This window comes from Brienomyrus brachyistius, chromosome 11, assembly GCF_023856365.1.
Source record: "Brienomyrus brachyistius isolate T26 chromosome 11, BBRACH_0.4, whole genome shotgun sequence".
Classification (NCBI taxonomy): Eukaryota; Metazoa; Chordata; class Actinopteri; order Osteoglossiformes; family Mormyridae; genus Brienomyrus; species Brienomyrus brachyistius.
In genome coordinates, this window is record NC_064543.1 from 4557954 (window position 1) to 4574041 (window position 16088).

General features: G+C 44.5%; 1 protein-coding gene across 2 annotated transcripts; it reads left to right on the forward strand.

Annotated features, from left to right (window-relative positions):
- Positions 1–5180: 5180 nt before the first annotated feature.
- On the forward strand, positions 5181–15897 carry LOC125751553 (alpha-2,8-sialyltransferase 8B-like). Of its 2 annotated transcripts, XM_049030532.1 has the most exons (6): positions 5182–6474; positions 8572–8622; positions 12048–12179; positions 12267–12524; positions 12733–13026; positions 13296–15897. In XM_049030532.1, the coding sequence occupies exons 1-6, from the start codon at positions 6377–6379 to the stop codon at positions 13579–13581; spliced, it is 1119 nt and encodes a 372-aa protein (XP_048886489.1). In that variant the 5' UTR covers positions 5182–6376; the 3' UTR covers positions 13582–15897. The 2 variants fall into 2 exon arrangements, with proteins under 2 accessions (XP_048886491.1, XP_048886489.1); XM_049030534.1 differs by lacking the exon at positions 8572–8622 and having other exon boundaries at positions 5181–6474.
- The last annotated feature ends 191 nt before the right edge of the window (positions 15898–16088 follow it).

Here is a 16088-nt window from a genome sequence, read left to right on the forward strand (position 1 = left end):
AAATAATTTAACATTCATTGAAATGATACTGGTATGTGGTGGGTGTCCATCCAGTCACAGTCAACACGATCAGCTAAGCTTAATATATCAAACAAAGTGTGACCTTTCAGGCGATACAGATTGGGGTCAAAATGTAATTCTGGGATTTTTTTACACCACAAACATACGAAATTGCACAAGATGAGGGTGCATGTGCTTCAGACGGGTGTTCTTTGATCTTTTACATTTGCCACCTGCTGAAAGGCGATTGTACTAATTGCGCATATGATTAATTTAGGTTTCTTTCTGGAGATTAATTTCTCCTGAAACCAAAGCTTAATTGCAAAAGTACAGTACATAGCTGTTTTGAATAATCTGAAAGAGCTGTGTTTTCCCTCTAGGTTTCAGGACTGTCCGTAAGTGGCGGGACTTTAATGAATAACAAACTAGCAGCACTCACACACATAAATAAAATATCCTTACTGAACTATTCTCAAGCCCGAATTTCTAATGGAAAATAAGATTTTTTTCCAGTGTTTCATTCAGTCTCTATTAAAAGTTGAATAAAAACGAAGCATTAACTGGTGTTGTCATGCCCGGCTCATACGATCCTCGTGTGTGCCACGCCCCTGATTATCCACGTGTGCTTCCCTGATTGTACCCAGCTGTACCCTGTTCTCTTGCCTATTTCAGTCCATGTCTTGCCTTAGTTCTGGGTCCGTCATTGACATCAGTCGGTGTCAGATGTTCCCCATAGTCTCCGTTTCCCTAATAAATTCCCCGTTTTCCCGTATTTTGCCTGCCTTACCTGCTTCCTGCCCGTCTGCCTGCCCGTGCGCATTATCCGCTTACCGGCGATCGTGACAGGTGTGTGTTTTGTAGTGATGGCCAAATCTTCATGAACCATTTGCTGTATTTAATGACTCCACTAGATGGCGCTCTCCATTAAAAAAAAGGCACAAAGCAAACCCATCTAGTGGGGTCAGAAAATACAGCAAATGGTTCATGACGCTTCATTTGGCCATCACTAGTGTTTTGAAAGCTTAGTTGCCAGAATGGATGGATCCTTTGAGTTTTGCTTGTGCAAAGAGGAACATAAATGTGAATAGGTTACATTAAAAATAATGTCAACCCCGTAGGATGTATTACATTGCCGTTAACATCGTCATATTTGAGCGACGTGTCGGTGAAAAACAAAGTTCATGTGAAAGTGTGATTTCAAGTGACACTCTGGAGCATTGCTTCAAAACAGCATCCGGGAACTCATGCATACTTTTAAGTATGATACAGTAAGTAATTGTGTGCATTTTGCTGGTTTTTGAACAGTTTTTGGGCTGGGAACTGTCAGCTGTATCCAGCAACCCTGTTTGAATGTGCTTAGAAAAGCCTCATTTCAGGCACAGAATTTGTGACAGTCTGTGACAGGCCAACTTAAGGGTTTTCATGAGCACAAGGAGGTGCTGCAAGAATGTAACGAACATAATAATCGTTTCATAGTGCTGCTTGGTTTCGCAGGTTTACAAAAGCTAATGGCAAGTTAAAAGGAAGAAGGAACATCGATATGAGAAATTATAACCCCAGGTCTCACAAGTATCATGGGGGAGCGACCTGTGTGTGTGTGATTTATATTACATTATGGGTCCCTCATATTATATAATACAAATCTTTATTTTGGACATTGTGGGCACCATTTTTCAGGTCCCCACAAAGGTCTGTGAATTCAATCAAAAAAGCAAAAATGACAAAAGTCTCCTATTTTCTTTGGTTACTTATAGTCAAGGTTAGGGCTGGGTCAGGGGTTAAGGGATTAGTTTTCCCCATAGAAATGAATGGAGAGTCCCCACAAAGATATAATTACAAACCTCTGTGTGTGTGTGTATATATATTTACAGAAAATGGTGTCTGCAGCACCAGATTTTATTTTGAGGAACCATCTGTTCATGAATACTAGCTGGTCCGCTTATGCTAACGCGCATGGATTGCAAAGCTGCACTTTCCGGATACTAATTGCGATGCTAATTCTCTTTTAGTTCTCTGAGCAAATGCTTCCCTTAAAATCCAACCTGCGAGAAAATCGTTGTTCAATAACTGCATGGCTTAATAATTAAAAAAATAAATAAATCAAATAAATCAAGTGCACTTTGAAGAACCTGGGGGTCTGAACTGCTAATAACGTATCAAACTATACCAAGGGGTGGCCAGTCTTATCCAGAAAACGCTGCTGAATATGTGGTTTTTTTGTCGCAACTCCATAATTAGATAACTCATTAGAGGACTAATCGACTGAAGAATCCACACACCTGAGTTTGAACAGGTGACCTAAAGGTTATCCCAAAAACCTGCACACACACCGGCCCTTTGCAGATAAGATTGGACACCCATGAACTGTTCTGGAGAAGGTTTGCGAAAGAGTCGCAGTATTTAAATGTCAGATATTTCTTAGACATTAATATTCAGGACCGATGGGTCCAAGCCTGTGATATTTGAAAGGCGGAGTGTACAGTATCGGTCGTCTTGAGTCATTGTCGACTTTAAGTTTTAAGACGTTTAAGAACTGTTGAGGTTGCAGTGAATTCCACCTGTTGATGGTGAAGATGTTTTATTCAATGACAGCGAAGCTCTTTCAAAACTTAACACAGAAGATAAGTAAAGATCGCATGGATGATTAAAGTTAAGTTTCTGTGCGTTAGTCCAGAGTAATCGAAATATTACAGATGGTAAAGAGGGTGTTTTCTCCAAATGCACGGCCCACAGTACTTCCACACATCAGGCAGAACACTGAGCACTCCTGCATGCCTAATTTCACTCTGGTAGAATCACCATTCACCAGAGCATGCTGGATAACTGGGCTTTAAATCACGTTTTTTCCTAAGCAGGGGGTTTTGCACTGGTTTATCGGCTCTGACAGGTAAATGTACAATAATGGTACCATTCAATCATAATTTCACAGGCTTTAACTGTGCAGTTTTATTTAGCTGGAAATATGTGGCTTCCAAGGGTCAGAAGTAAAATGTATATTGACTGTCTAGTGAGTTGAATAGCTGTTGAACAGAATAGTGAATTTCGACTTGACATTCAGTGCGGCAGGGAAAGCACTTCACACCACTGGCATTCAAATAGCATTTATCAAAGGAGGAAAATAGCACCAAGCTGAATATTTCATAGTTCAAATTCCAAGGGCCATCTGCTTTTTAACACCTTTGCCTCTTTATCCTGTCAATCTCCAGCCATTCAAAGCCAAAATGGAATTCAAATAGGCAAGCCTTTGTAGTGCCACCTACTGGTCGAACTTGTAGGGAGCAAATTGACCCGTGTTCCGCTATCAAGGCGGAAGCTCCAACGACTAACAGGAAATACTCTGGAAATGTTTTGATACTTGAGTTTGCTGTGCACTCAAATCAGTGAATCTGTATATGTGACAAATGTATTAATAGTGCAGTCTTCTGACATATGATTGAAGAATTTTTTAGAGATGACCAGGAAATATAGCATTTAATTCATTCAGGCAGACATATCAGACTGCCGGTAAGACAACGGTCACCTCTTTCTGTTTACTGACACGAAGAATATTGGAAACCAGAAGCACACACAAGGAAAAAACACTTAGGAGAAATCAAAACACTTTAATTGCTTTCATGCTGAGTGTTCCTGGCTTGAGAAAGGGGATAATACAGAATTCTTTAAAAGTTCTTTCTTCGTGGAAGTCACAACGTCCTTTCAGGTCGATGCACATTGTAAAGACGGTAATTCTTTTAAGGAAACTAAATCCGCATCTTTAATCCCCGCTGTCTTGGAGCGGAGACGGTGCGAACTCACCAGTGAAGGACTAACAGTTTACACAGCTGGTGATTGGGGGCAACTGGAAAAAAAAGAAATGGTTGCCCTTTTTGCTTCATAAAGATCTTACCGCACAGTGTGGCGATTTGGGAGGATGGGGGAATTTTCCTTGTTGTTTACGCAGATCCTCTCCAAACTACCACCTCTCGTGCTTCCCAGTTAGCGTTTGGAATTAATTTCCCGCTCGTGCGACTTCTGGATAACCAGCCTGATCCTCAATAAAAGATTTGTTTTTGGGGGATTCTGTGGCCAATAACCTTAGGCGAGGCCGATACGCATTTCACGTCGGTGTTGAGCCGAGCTCCGAAAAACACCCTCTCTTCAAGCCACCACTCTTCTGCTTCAATATTAAGAGGAACATTTTTATGCAAAATACGGCATATATTTTCATTTATCCCTGCATCCATTTTTTAAATCTTTTATCCTGTTGAAGGTCACAGTGTGAAGTATTTTTATAAGCGTGTAATGAAAATTTTGTATGATTTTTACAGGTGAGAAAACCAAAAAGACGTTGCTACATTTCATTTGCAGCACTCCCCACCCCCCACCACCACCTCGAAAAAGATCACCCACAGCCCCAAACCCAGTCCCCCCACACGCCTTGATCAGCATAGCAAAGGAGATGGTGAAAGGCGAGGTGCGGCTAGAGATGAATGCGGTTGGATGAATACTTACAGGCCAGAAGGACTCGGACTCACCGACAAGGTGAAACATCAGAGGCCTGGGAAATTCCTCAGAGCATAACGAGAAGGTGCAGTTAACTGAAATATGTCCGAGCACACGCCCATTTCATCTTTAAATGGAGAAAAATAAGCTGAATTCTAATACACGCACACACACACACACAAAGACATATACACACATATACATGCACACACACATATATACGCACATATACACACATACGCACACATATGCATACTCATAGAAACGCACACACACATATATATATACGCACATACACACACACACACACACACATTGAACGCTTTTTGATCACAGGGAGACATTTGCAGCCAGGTGGTCGTTCCCAGTGGTCGCAAATGGGAATGAATGAACTTGAAACTAATTTGACGCCTTTTACAAATAGCGTCACCTAACAGAGTATAGCTTAACCGAATGCTGCGGGGAGCAACAAGGCAGCCTTAACGAAGGGAAGATTCCAGACGTAAAAACCAATTACCCATGAGAAGCGGCACGTTGTTTAGTCTTCATTTTCCCAGAAGTCATGATATTGGAGACATAATGAATCTCATCAAAGGTATTATTCATGTCGTTAGCAGAGTTTCATGTAGCTGTTATCCTGCTTCATTAGCTATTAATCCAGAAGTAGTTACATGGTCGCTGTGTAAAATAGATTCCATTAAGCGCAATGAGCACCAACAGTCTTTGGCATTAATCACATTTAATATTAGTTTTTTTAGTAATATGAGGGTTATATGTGCATAATCCGCCCCTCATGTTTAGTGTATCTGGTAGCAGATGCATAGTATAAAGTAGTCAGGGTTTATTTTGAGAAAGAACAAAGCCGAGGAGGTGCTGGCAGTGGATGGAAGCACCATCCTGTCACAGAGGGCGTTCTGCTGCACATCTAACAAGCTCCACAGGGGGCATCGCCGGTTAAATGCCCTCAGACTGCGGGCGAAAGGCAGAGTCAGCCGTCCATTACACCCAGAGGCCATTACACGCGTCAAGCTGTTTGTCCGGATATCAGAACCATGTTGAACTTGGTTTGTGACACCATCTGGGCTGCAGAGAGCATAAGTGAGCATTGAGGTGCTCATTCAGTTGCTTTTATTTTAGGCTAAAGCAGTAGTGGTTGTGAAATTATGGTCCAGGGAGCTGTTTCATGACCCAGAGAGAGTCCTTGGTGTATTTAAGTACAAAACGTGTTCCAGTAAAACATTGTATAAGTGGACAATGTGCGGCACGGCTACTTGAGAGGCTTTTCATAGTATAGGCTAAGCAGATTAAATCACATTTTGGGGTCTGGGCGCATTTTTGGGAACAATCGTGGATTCTTTTGCAAGCTTGAGGATTCACCGGCACGAGCTAAAAGGTGCAGCCGAGTGCACGTTTTGTGAAGCGCCGGGCGACCCCCTCCAGCTTCAGCCCCCTCCAGCTTCAGCCCGGTCCAGCTTCAGCGTCTCTCTCAAACGTGCCATTCAGAATTAGGCTACGAGCGAGGAGGTAGCGCGACACCCTTAAGCCCGATTTAGCAGCCGATGCTCCACATTTCTGCTTCACGATCCCAAAGTGGGTTTATAATACAGTTGCACTGAAAGTTTGTAGGTTATGGGGTGTAAATGAAACGGCGTTACTCCGTAGTAAGAGCAGAGTGAAGGAGGGAGGAGAGGCAGGGAGACAAAACACAACCTGGGCATCGTGCTGTCAAACTACGCCCCTTCCCAAACCAGAAAATGACAGAAGGATAAAATCATCTTCGGCTACGGAACATGCTGGCGGCAATTAAAACATCTTAAGACCGGCTGCTTGGAACTTTTATAATTTCTATTTCGCAGCGATCTTCAGGTTAAGTCTGAGAGAAGGAAGAAAAGTCATGCCGTTTCTGTTTCGGTCACTGGGTTTCGGGGTGGTAGCGTTGTTGGCGCTGTTTTTTATTTTCGCAGATTTTTCTGAATTTAAAGAAGAAACCGGGTGAGTACAGCCGTATCCGCCGTTGCGAGAGCCGCTTTGGGTTTGGGGATGTTTCCCGAGACTTCGCACGGAGACAGGTCCTCTGCCAATGTTGTAATTTATTGTTTGGCTGCCATTGCGATAACCTCTGTCCAGAGGATTAAAATGCTTGCCAGGCATCCAAGAGTGCTGATGTTTCAGCCGCTTTGCTGAAGGAGTTGAATTTGCCCGAAGGTTTCTTTGTACCGGCAGCAAACCTGCACATGGCGCATCCCATTCAATCGGGCATTTCTTGGTTGATCTCCTATTGCATTTCCACCCCTCTACCAGTCAATCCCTCCAAACGCTACTTTACGCTTCTTTAGTAACAATGTGGCGTTTGTGCTGTTGCTTTCATCAATTATCCAGTTTCTTGATATCGCTGGGAATCATAAAGGCGAGGTCGTGTGCCTTGCTTTTTAGTTACATTAATCTGTTAATTGTAATTTTTTTCTAAATTAATTGCCAGCACTGGCTGTTTGCTGTCTGTGATGACCTTTGTTTGGTGGGAACCTGGTGGCTATTACATTGGACATCTCAGCCGTTACCAGAGTGCCTTCGGGCAGGGACACTCCGTATTTTCTCCCCTATTATTATACCAGCAGTCTAATCTCAGACAAAACCAGTTCATAGGCTATGTACAGAAAGTTTCACACAGCTTTACTGGTTTAAACTGGAGATCTCACTCAAGATTACAGCTCTACAGAAAACCCCGTTATTTCGTGGCGCTTTGTAATCAGCGAGGCAGAAAAAAAACTCAATTTTCTTATGTTTATAACCATAAATTAAGTTTAACTGACATTACCATGTTTATACTTGGGCAGAGTGGCTGTGATTAGGCGATGCTTTTATCAAGAAGCTTTTAAATATCAATAAAAGGTTTATAGCTGTCAAATGGGGACCTAAGTATTATCTCAAAGCCACTTAACCACAGCTACTGTTACAGACACTCCCTTTTCCCAGTTCACTCTGATTTGCAGCACAGACTGACGCAGTTCATATGTATGGAGCCGTTAACGTGTATACACTCGGCAAGCATACAGTTTATCATATGGAGCTTCGCACTGTTTGCTTAGTCCTTCAGACCAAAGCAGCCTTTAAGTGATTATCAGCCAGTGTGTCCTGAAGTTACTCTGACTGCCAGTACGTCTCGTTTGCGCAAAGGATGGCAAAAGGCTCTTTGGTCGATGCGACGGATAATGGATGGATGTTTAATTAGTCAGCGGAAGACAAAATAATAACTAAAGATGATGATGACGATAATTGATGATTATTAATAATTAATTAATCGGTCGGTTGATTAAGCACGGGGATTTCTTTCTCGTTTGCAAACGTCAAGGGTCGAGGAGATTCAGTAGGGTATTCCCTAAAGAAAAAAAACGCATAAATGTCAAACAAAATCGTTTGTGTCAGTCATGATGAAACACGACACAAGGTTTGAAAAATGATGCCGTAATGGGCAATGGGTTCCATTATCAGCGCCCTAAAAAGTTATTGTGATTACAGTATGTTTCCCGCTCATTGTGCTACTGTTTACCTTCAATAGGACCCCATGACATTACGACAGGCAGAGTGCTGGGCTCTTGAGCAAGGCCCTTAACCTGCAATTACTTCGTTCTGGGTATGACGTTAATCTGCATCCAGCCTCTGACTTACAGGGAAATTTGGGGGTTGGTGGCAGGATTGGCACTCCAGCCACTGGAAAAAAAAAACTCTCTGGTTCAGGTATCGCCTGCTGCATGGCTGCACTCAGGTTCTCATCCCTGAGGTGGTTTGTCGTGTGAAGGATGCAGCAATGCGCTGTAATCAGTGCATGTTAATCAGTGCATGCTCCTTACCTTTCATGACATTACTGGGATAGTGATGTCTTACGGTCTTAGGATGTAATAGGATGCATTTAGTGCCCATTCTTAGCTCATATACTAAAGAGAATCGAAATGGACTTTTTATGTAACAAACGGTGTTCCAGTGTTTTATATGGACCATGTCAGAAATACATTGTACATGTGAAACAACGTGAAGTAATGATTTTAATAACATGTAGTTTAACTTTGTTTTTTCCCCCTGGTTTTGGTCCAGGAATCTTGGAGGTTCAAGGAAACTTCAAACATTCCTTCTGAAGTCCAACAGGTCCGTTGCCTCTGTTCCTGTCTTGCTCTTTTTTGATTTCGGTATGCAGTGTACTTATGTACAACGGATTGATTAAAACTTAAGCAAAGCCTTGAATTACTTGCTGAACTCTTACGTGTCCATTCGTGAACTCGGGCATCATTGCAGGACTCGCCACACATTCCCACGTCTTAATGGAAGGGGGGGGGGGGTGGGGGGGAAATCCCCAGTAAAGACTCATTATGTTCCCAGTTTCCATAGAAACATGGGACAGCCAAATGTTTAAAAATGTAACATGGTCTCAAATTATTATTGTTTAATTAGGTAGTCCACCAAAACCTCATTGTTCTTTTGTCAAATAACAAAAGGTCACATTTATGAAGCAAATAGGTTTCTTAGTATATTATGTGTTTATGTAAACGTTCTATAACTCCACGCCACCATGTGATGCTCGAAACAGTGGTGTGGTCTGTTCCAGTATTGGCTTCTTCTGTGCAGGTAAGTTTCAATCTCAGCTATCCTAGCAAAAAACAAATCCTTTTCTGGGGGGAGATATTTTCTTCTTTAATTAACACACTGTTGGTTGCAATACAAATTTTAAAATCCCATTTAATGAAATTCAGTTATTTTATTTCTGGTAAAAATCTGCTTCGTACACAAATAGCTGATGCCCATAAGTGAGCTCCAGTCTGGGAGCTCTGCAGACCCGTAGGACGTTTCTTACTCGTACTCTGATCTCCTTGGGGCTTCCCAGGGTCCCGCTGGATTCTCCAATGATAATTTAACCCTTATTAAAGATTTCAAGGAAGTAACCGCATCAGCTTTGCGGAGAGATGGATGAATACTTGTGTTTTTCTCATAAAGCTTGAGGGAAATTTTAAATCAGAAAGAATTGCAGAGCAGCCGGTGTATATGAACAGGAATGATTAGAAAAGGCTGGAAATTAGAATTAAATTAAGCTACTAAAGAAAATATGGCGAATTGTACGCGGCTGTCTGTCTTTTCTGTTAGCACAGAAACACAGCATTGCCAAACCTGTTGTACTGTATATGATTAGAGTCTGACTAACAATCTCCAAACCCTACCTTTTGGTTTGTGTTTCACGTACAGGAATATCCGAGAACTGACTTAGCTCAGCCCCCAGGTCACGCCCATCTATCACACTCGCATCTCGAAAAGGGCCTTTTTCTTGACTTTGGGGTTATTGCAGAAAGTCCGGTTCCTCCGGCATTTCATGGGTCACGGCTTTTAAAGGCGCCTGTCCCAGATGGAGGCTGATGGATCTCCACATGACCTGGAACTCCATCTCAGTTTGAAGAGTTGCTGTTATTTGAAGCAACAACATCGTGATTCTCATCTAAGTGTCTTTTTTTTCCCTCTTCTTTTTGACCTGACTGGCTTCCAGGAAAGTGCCATCACACGTGTGTGAAGATGCTTCACTGGTGCTTTTATTTTCTATTCAGTTTAAGTATCACATACTGGGTTCGTCCTGTTTAGCAGTGACTGGGTTTGTGTCAGTGCCGAAAAGGAACGTAGCATCACTGGCTCTCGCATGCAGAAAGGCCTTTCCTCACTTGCTCAGAGGGACGCTGCCTTAAAAAATGCTTTGTGTTTTTGGTGCCCTCAGGGAGGATGGTGTATGATCAGAGGATCTGCTGGAACATTCCATGTTGCTTTTTTATTAAGTATGTATGAAGGGTGTCTGTACTTGTATTTGGTTGTCCCCTAATCCCACCACCATTGGGAAATTGCCTGGGAAGATCTCGATTAACTCACTTGCAATATGTTTTGTTTACATTATCAATGATTAACGAGGCTTGCAGTGTGTCGTGCAAATATACCAGCTTATATACCAGCATCATTCACTTGTCTGCATCACTTCTTAATATAGCTGGGCAAAGTCTCTTTTACACTTTGACATCCCTAACAACACATTCCCAGGGACAACCCTTCTCATCAAAAAGCCCAATTAGTGATCGGTCTGATGCTTGATTAGATCATTTTATTCTTTTGAACGTCATGCTGCCCTCAGAAAAGTTGTTGCAAATTGTCGGTCATTAGCGCAATGCAGCCAAGCTACCAGAAATTGTAACACAGAGCATTCAGAATATATGCAGTGTCGCGTAATGATTTGCCATCACTTGTGTATCTCTGGGATTTCTGAACACTGCTCCATATCAGTGTCTCCAGGTTCCCTTGGCAACATACTTCACCTGACCCTTCTGATCTTCTGCTCACTGGCTTGGCCATCATCACTATCAATCATCATCATCATTTTTTCAGTTCTTCACTGTTCCATGATGTTCAGGATAAAATGGGTACAGACAAAAAACAGTGATTGCCCATTAAAAATCACAGCGTGTGACATGAAGATGAGGAGTACAAAGGACCACTGAGACCCAAAGTCAATCTGATCTATTAAAACAGAATAATGTTATCTGCTGCTGCGCTAGTGTGGGAGATTTTGGTTTTCTATACATCTCTGCCTGGTCCTGTACTTCATTACCGTGACCCTGAAGAGGTCACATGGTCCACCACTATTTGGACATCGTTGGCTTTCGCTCCTGTTTTTACAGGCAGATCTCAGGGTCTGTAGCCTTTCATGACTCACCATTAACAGGATATAATCCCAGAGGGCGCTTAAGGCCATTAATGTGAGCTCTGGTCTGTGATAAAAATCCACCCCAGATCCCCCCACTGACCATCCCAACTTCAGTAAATTAGACAAAGACGTTTGAAAGGGAAGTTGCAGTTGCATGACCACACGCCCATCACGATGATTGTATTGAAAGGTCTTTGATAAAACAGGCTGTACTTTTACTGCCCCTTCTACTGTGTTTAGTTTCTTCAGGCAAGAGCCAGTAAGAGTCATAAGCTCTTCAGTGTGACCCTCAGCAGGTGAGGCAAACTCTCCCTGCAAATGTCTTGGTAAAAAGGAGCTGAGCAAATCAGCTCGAAGTGTGTTGTGCGGCCTGTGGGGGGATTGGGCTATCATCAAAAATCCCATTGTGAGTTGCCATAGTGACATCCTCCTAGTCACTTTGATTCTGATTTATGAGGACCTTGATTGAAGAGTGTTTGTTGTGGAGAACACTGATGCCTTTGATTGGTTATTTTAGCCTGTATTGGTTACTTTGATTAACTGGAGTGCCGTGGACAGACGTAAGTTACTCGGCTGCTTCAAACCGCACTCTCAAGATAGGACTTTGATTTGAGTGTAAACGGTTACTGGCTTTTGCGGTGCCGTCAGCGGATCCCTCAGAGGAGTGTGCCTGACACTTTTGACATTGACATAAACTTTAAAGCAATCATTGCATGTTTGTAACTCTGAATATCCTTAAAAACACCAGTGATGGTACTTACAGCTGACCGCTCACTACTTGTCTTTATGGCATTGTGATTCTTGGCAATAAACTCACAGCTCTTCTTCACATTTTGAAACCCAGAAACTTCGTTCCTGAGACTCTGCCCACTTCATCACTGGATGCTCTGGACCATAAGCCGCCCCAGTCCCCAGGCAGCACTGTTCCAGTGGCCTCTGGCTGGCGCTTCAACAAGACCCTCTCAAACCTTATAAGGTATGGTGTGTCACATCTTCTCCGTCTTTCTTTCCAGTTTGATCTCTTTTTTTTTTTTTTTGCTATTTATTTTTGTTTTATTTTAAGGAAAAACATCTTGAAGTTCTTGGATGCTGAGAGGGACATCTCGATCCTGAAGGGCATTTTGAAACCCGGTGCTGTCATCCATTACATCTTCGACCGTCACAGCACCATGAACGTCTCCGACAGCCTGTACCGGCTCCTGCCCACGGCGTCTCCCATGAAGAATCAGCACCACAGACGCTGTGCCATCGTAGGAAACTCGGGGATCCTGCTCAACAGCAGCTGTGGCCCAGAAATCGACTCCCATGACTTTATCATTAGGTGAGCTGCTAAATTACGAGGACTCATCTGAACGTGCCACATGGTGTCTCCAGCCCGTCTGGCCAATGCACACCAGGCTTTTATTTAATCAGTTTGGGGGGGGGGGATGGGGTGCACTAACAACTGCCCCTGTACGAGGCCTATTTACAGGCACCTCCCTGGCAAACAGGCTCCCCCAATGGTGGTGTCCTGGTGCTGTTCCCTGCAGGTGTAACCTGGCCCCGGTGGAGGAGTACGAGCGTGACGTGGGTCGGCGCAGCAGCCTGGTTACCATGAACCCGTCGGTGGTTCAGCGCGCCTTCCGCGACCTGGCCAGCCAGCAGTGGCGGGATCGCTTTCTGCAGCGGCTGCGCAGCATCGCCGGCGGGGTGCTGTGGATCCCGGCGTTCATGGCCAAGGGCGGCGAGGAGCGCGTCGAGCTGGCGGCTAGGCTCGTCCTGCGGCATGGCCTGGACGTGCGGCCTGCTTTCCCCTCACTGCGGCTGCTCGACGCCGTCAGAGGGTGAGCGTGCTAGCGACTGCCTGTGTCATCATCTGCCACTGGCGATCGGATGGCTGGTGACTCCACCCACCACTGGTACTCCGACTGACAGTGACTCCACCCATCACTGGTACTCCGACTGACAGTGACCCCACCTGCCACTGGTACTCCGACTGACAGTGACCCCACCCGCCACTGGTACTCGGACTGATCAAATTGATATCAGATTATTCATTCACAGGGTGCTGTCCTCTCTGTCTTTATTAATCATTCTGTTCCTTCTTTGGCAGGTACTGGCTGACAAACAAGGTCCAAATTAAGAGGCCGACGACGGGTCTTCTCATGTACACCATGGCTACCCGGTTCTGCGACGAGATCCACCTGTACGGATTCTGGCCCTTCGCCCTCGGACCCCAGGGGAAACCGGTGAAGTACCATTACTACGACAGCCTGACGTACGAGTACACGTCGCATGCCAGCCCTCACACCATGCCTCTGGAGTTCAAGACTCTCAGGGAGCTGCACAGACAGGGGGCGCTGTGTCTTCACACTGAGGCCTGCAGCACGAGAACGTGAGCTTCATGGCTGATCCTGTGACAAACCGGGACCTCTGTGAATTATTTACCCAGAGTGGCCTCCTGCCTGAGGCGTGGAGGGATAAACTCAGGTGTTGTCTAAGGAAAATCCTGCAGTGAGCTGCCAAAACGAGTCACGTACAACAGCTCTTACGCATTTTAGAGAGCCTGCATACTTAACAGCATGGAGTAACGGTTTATTTATTACAAAAGAATGCGCTCCCTGCATCCCGTCTCTCGCTACGGATCAGTGACTGACCGTTTTCATACGCCCGGGACCAAACGGGTCGAGTTTTAAATGTCTCTGTTTTTGCTGAGGGTATTTCCAGTGTATTTCTGAGTGTCGCATTGCCAGTCATACAGACCCGCTGTGAGTTTCTCATTGGAACGGAGAGGGCGTATATTTCTCCCTTGTCCTTTTGGGTTATTTAAATGCAGAAATGTTTGTATTCTAGATGCCCTGGCCTGTTTGAACGCAGATTAAAGGGTAGATGTGTTTTAAGGAAAGTGGGTTTGCACACAGGCACCGCTGATCAGGAGGTAAACAGAGACAGAAGGAAGGGTGCAGCTCAGATCCTGGAAACGCCCAGGCATTTACATACCGGGCAGGTAGAGCTACCTGGGCTTGACTAATAACGCCACACTGTTTGTTTTTAAAGGACTAACTCCTGCATACTGAGTGTCGCCTGTGTATGAATGCGATTAGTGCATCTTCCCCCAGCTGTGCATTAAAATGAAGAACATAACAGGTGCAGTGTTCCAAACCCACACCCCCTGCTCTTCTCATTTGCTCGACTAGCCCCCCCGAAAAAGCAGAATCGCGTCTCACTGTTACGTCGTAATTTTAAGAGTCTTCTGTGATCATTTGCGGTTCTCAGACGCTGGTCTGTACAAGCTGCAGCTTCACCACTGGACTCACCCTGTGTTTCCCTGCCCTACTCTAATCTGGGTAAGACACTATTCCACGTTCATCCTATAAAATACTTATTTTGGTATCACTCTACAGTTCCGCTAGTTTATTTTGAAGCAGAACTAGTTCATATGCCTTTAAGTCACAATCCATGGCAACTGTGAGCCAATGTAACCAACTTCTGTGACCTCTTAAATGAAGCGTGACAGCTTTAGCGAAAGAGGGGGGCATTTCTAACCGGTTCACCTGTGAGGAGGTGGGGAATCTCATCAACGATGCTGTATTGCGTTTCATTCGCACACTTCATCACCCATTGTATTTTATTTACGAAAATCTTAAAGCCTTAATCTGTATGATTAAATATAAAATTATACATAATTATGATGCCTGTTTGCACAACAGTGTTGAAATACAAACACAGCCAAGCTTGAAGAATGCATCAATGTTTGCTCCCCACCTCCAGGAGAGAGAGCTGTTCTTGAGCTCAAGGCCAACGAGATAAAGTGCCATTAGCCTTGGAAAAGGTCCTGTGCTACTCCAGGTAAACACAGCTGAGTAAATGTGCAAATGTGTCGGAAACCAGGAGCAGAGCGCCGTTATTTTTTCTGCGAGGCAGTGCTAGCTGGTCCGGAGGTGGCACCTCCCAACACTGGTGTTCCTGGCCCCCAGACGCTCTCTGGCACCAGGGGAAATGAAGCAGCTATGGCACATTAGCACTAAGCGGATTGATCCAACCTCTCGTCCATCGCGCTAATGCTGCTCGGGCTTAATGTTGTACAATGGAGGAAACGTGCAGAACATCACAAAATGCTGCCTCGGTCGCAGTATTACATGCATGCATGTGGCAGCTGCCGCCTCGTTAGCTAATGAAGCACGTTACCTTCGTCCTTTCTCTAACAGAAGCCGGAACAGGTCACCGGAGGACGTGCCGTGAAACGAGCGAGACCTCAGCCACGCGCCATTTATACTGGAACTGTCAGCCAACAACACGTACAGGGAGAGAACATTGCATTCCTCAGAAGCAGAGATCTCAGTGCCTCGGACTGCAGAGAGACGCAGGCATGTGGCTCTGGAAGCAGACTGACAGTCGGCGCGGCAGCAGCACAGCAGAGATAAGGGCCGCTAACCCGAGCGCCAAACTAATTATACAGGGGATTAAAAACTTAGAGGCACAAGCAAAGTTATTCACTCCGTAAGCCCAACCCCGTCTCTCATGGCATGATTCTGCAGGGGGGAAAAAAATCATTCTGACACAAAGTTAGCGTATGAAAGTTGATTTTCGCCTGTCTGGAGGAGGCTTATTTAATTTTGGGTCCGCTAAAAGCAACAAAAGGCCAAAACGGCAAAGTGGCGCATCAATGAAACACCGGAAGAATATTGAAATGTCAATCACATGTGATGCAGAGAATACAGACCACTTTTTCCATTTCATTTTGCAGATGCTTTTTATCCAAAAGCAACAACTTTTGAGAAAGAAAGAACCAGCTAATTCCGCAAGCAATTTGGGGTTTAGGGCTTTACGCGCAACAGTAAAACCTCACTACCAACCCTAGGATTTGAACTAGCAACCTGATGAACTCTTATCACAGGCTGCATCC

What these genes read in the sequence shown, in the direction of transcription:
- LOC125751553 (XM_049030532.1), top strand. Translation starts at nt 6,377, where the DNA reads ATGCCGTTTCTGTTTCGGTCACTGGGTTTCGGGGTGGTAGCGTTGTTG. An exon ending in TCCCATGACTTTATCATTAG is followed by an intron (nt 12,525 to 12,732) that starts GTGAGCTGCTAA and finishes TGTTCCCTGCAG; the next exon opens with GTGTAACCTGGCCCCGGTGG. An exon ending in CTGCTCGACGCCGTCAGAGG is followed by an intron (nt 13,027 to 13,295) that starts GTGAGCGTGCTA and finishes CTTCTTTGGCAG; the next exon opens with GTACTGGCTGACAAACAAGG.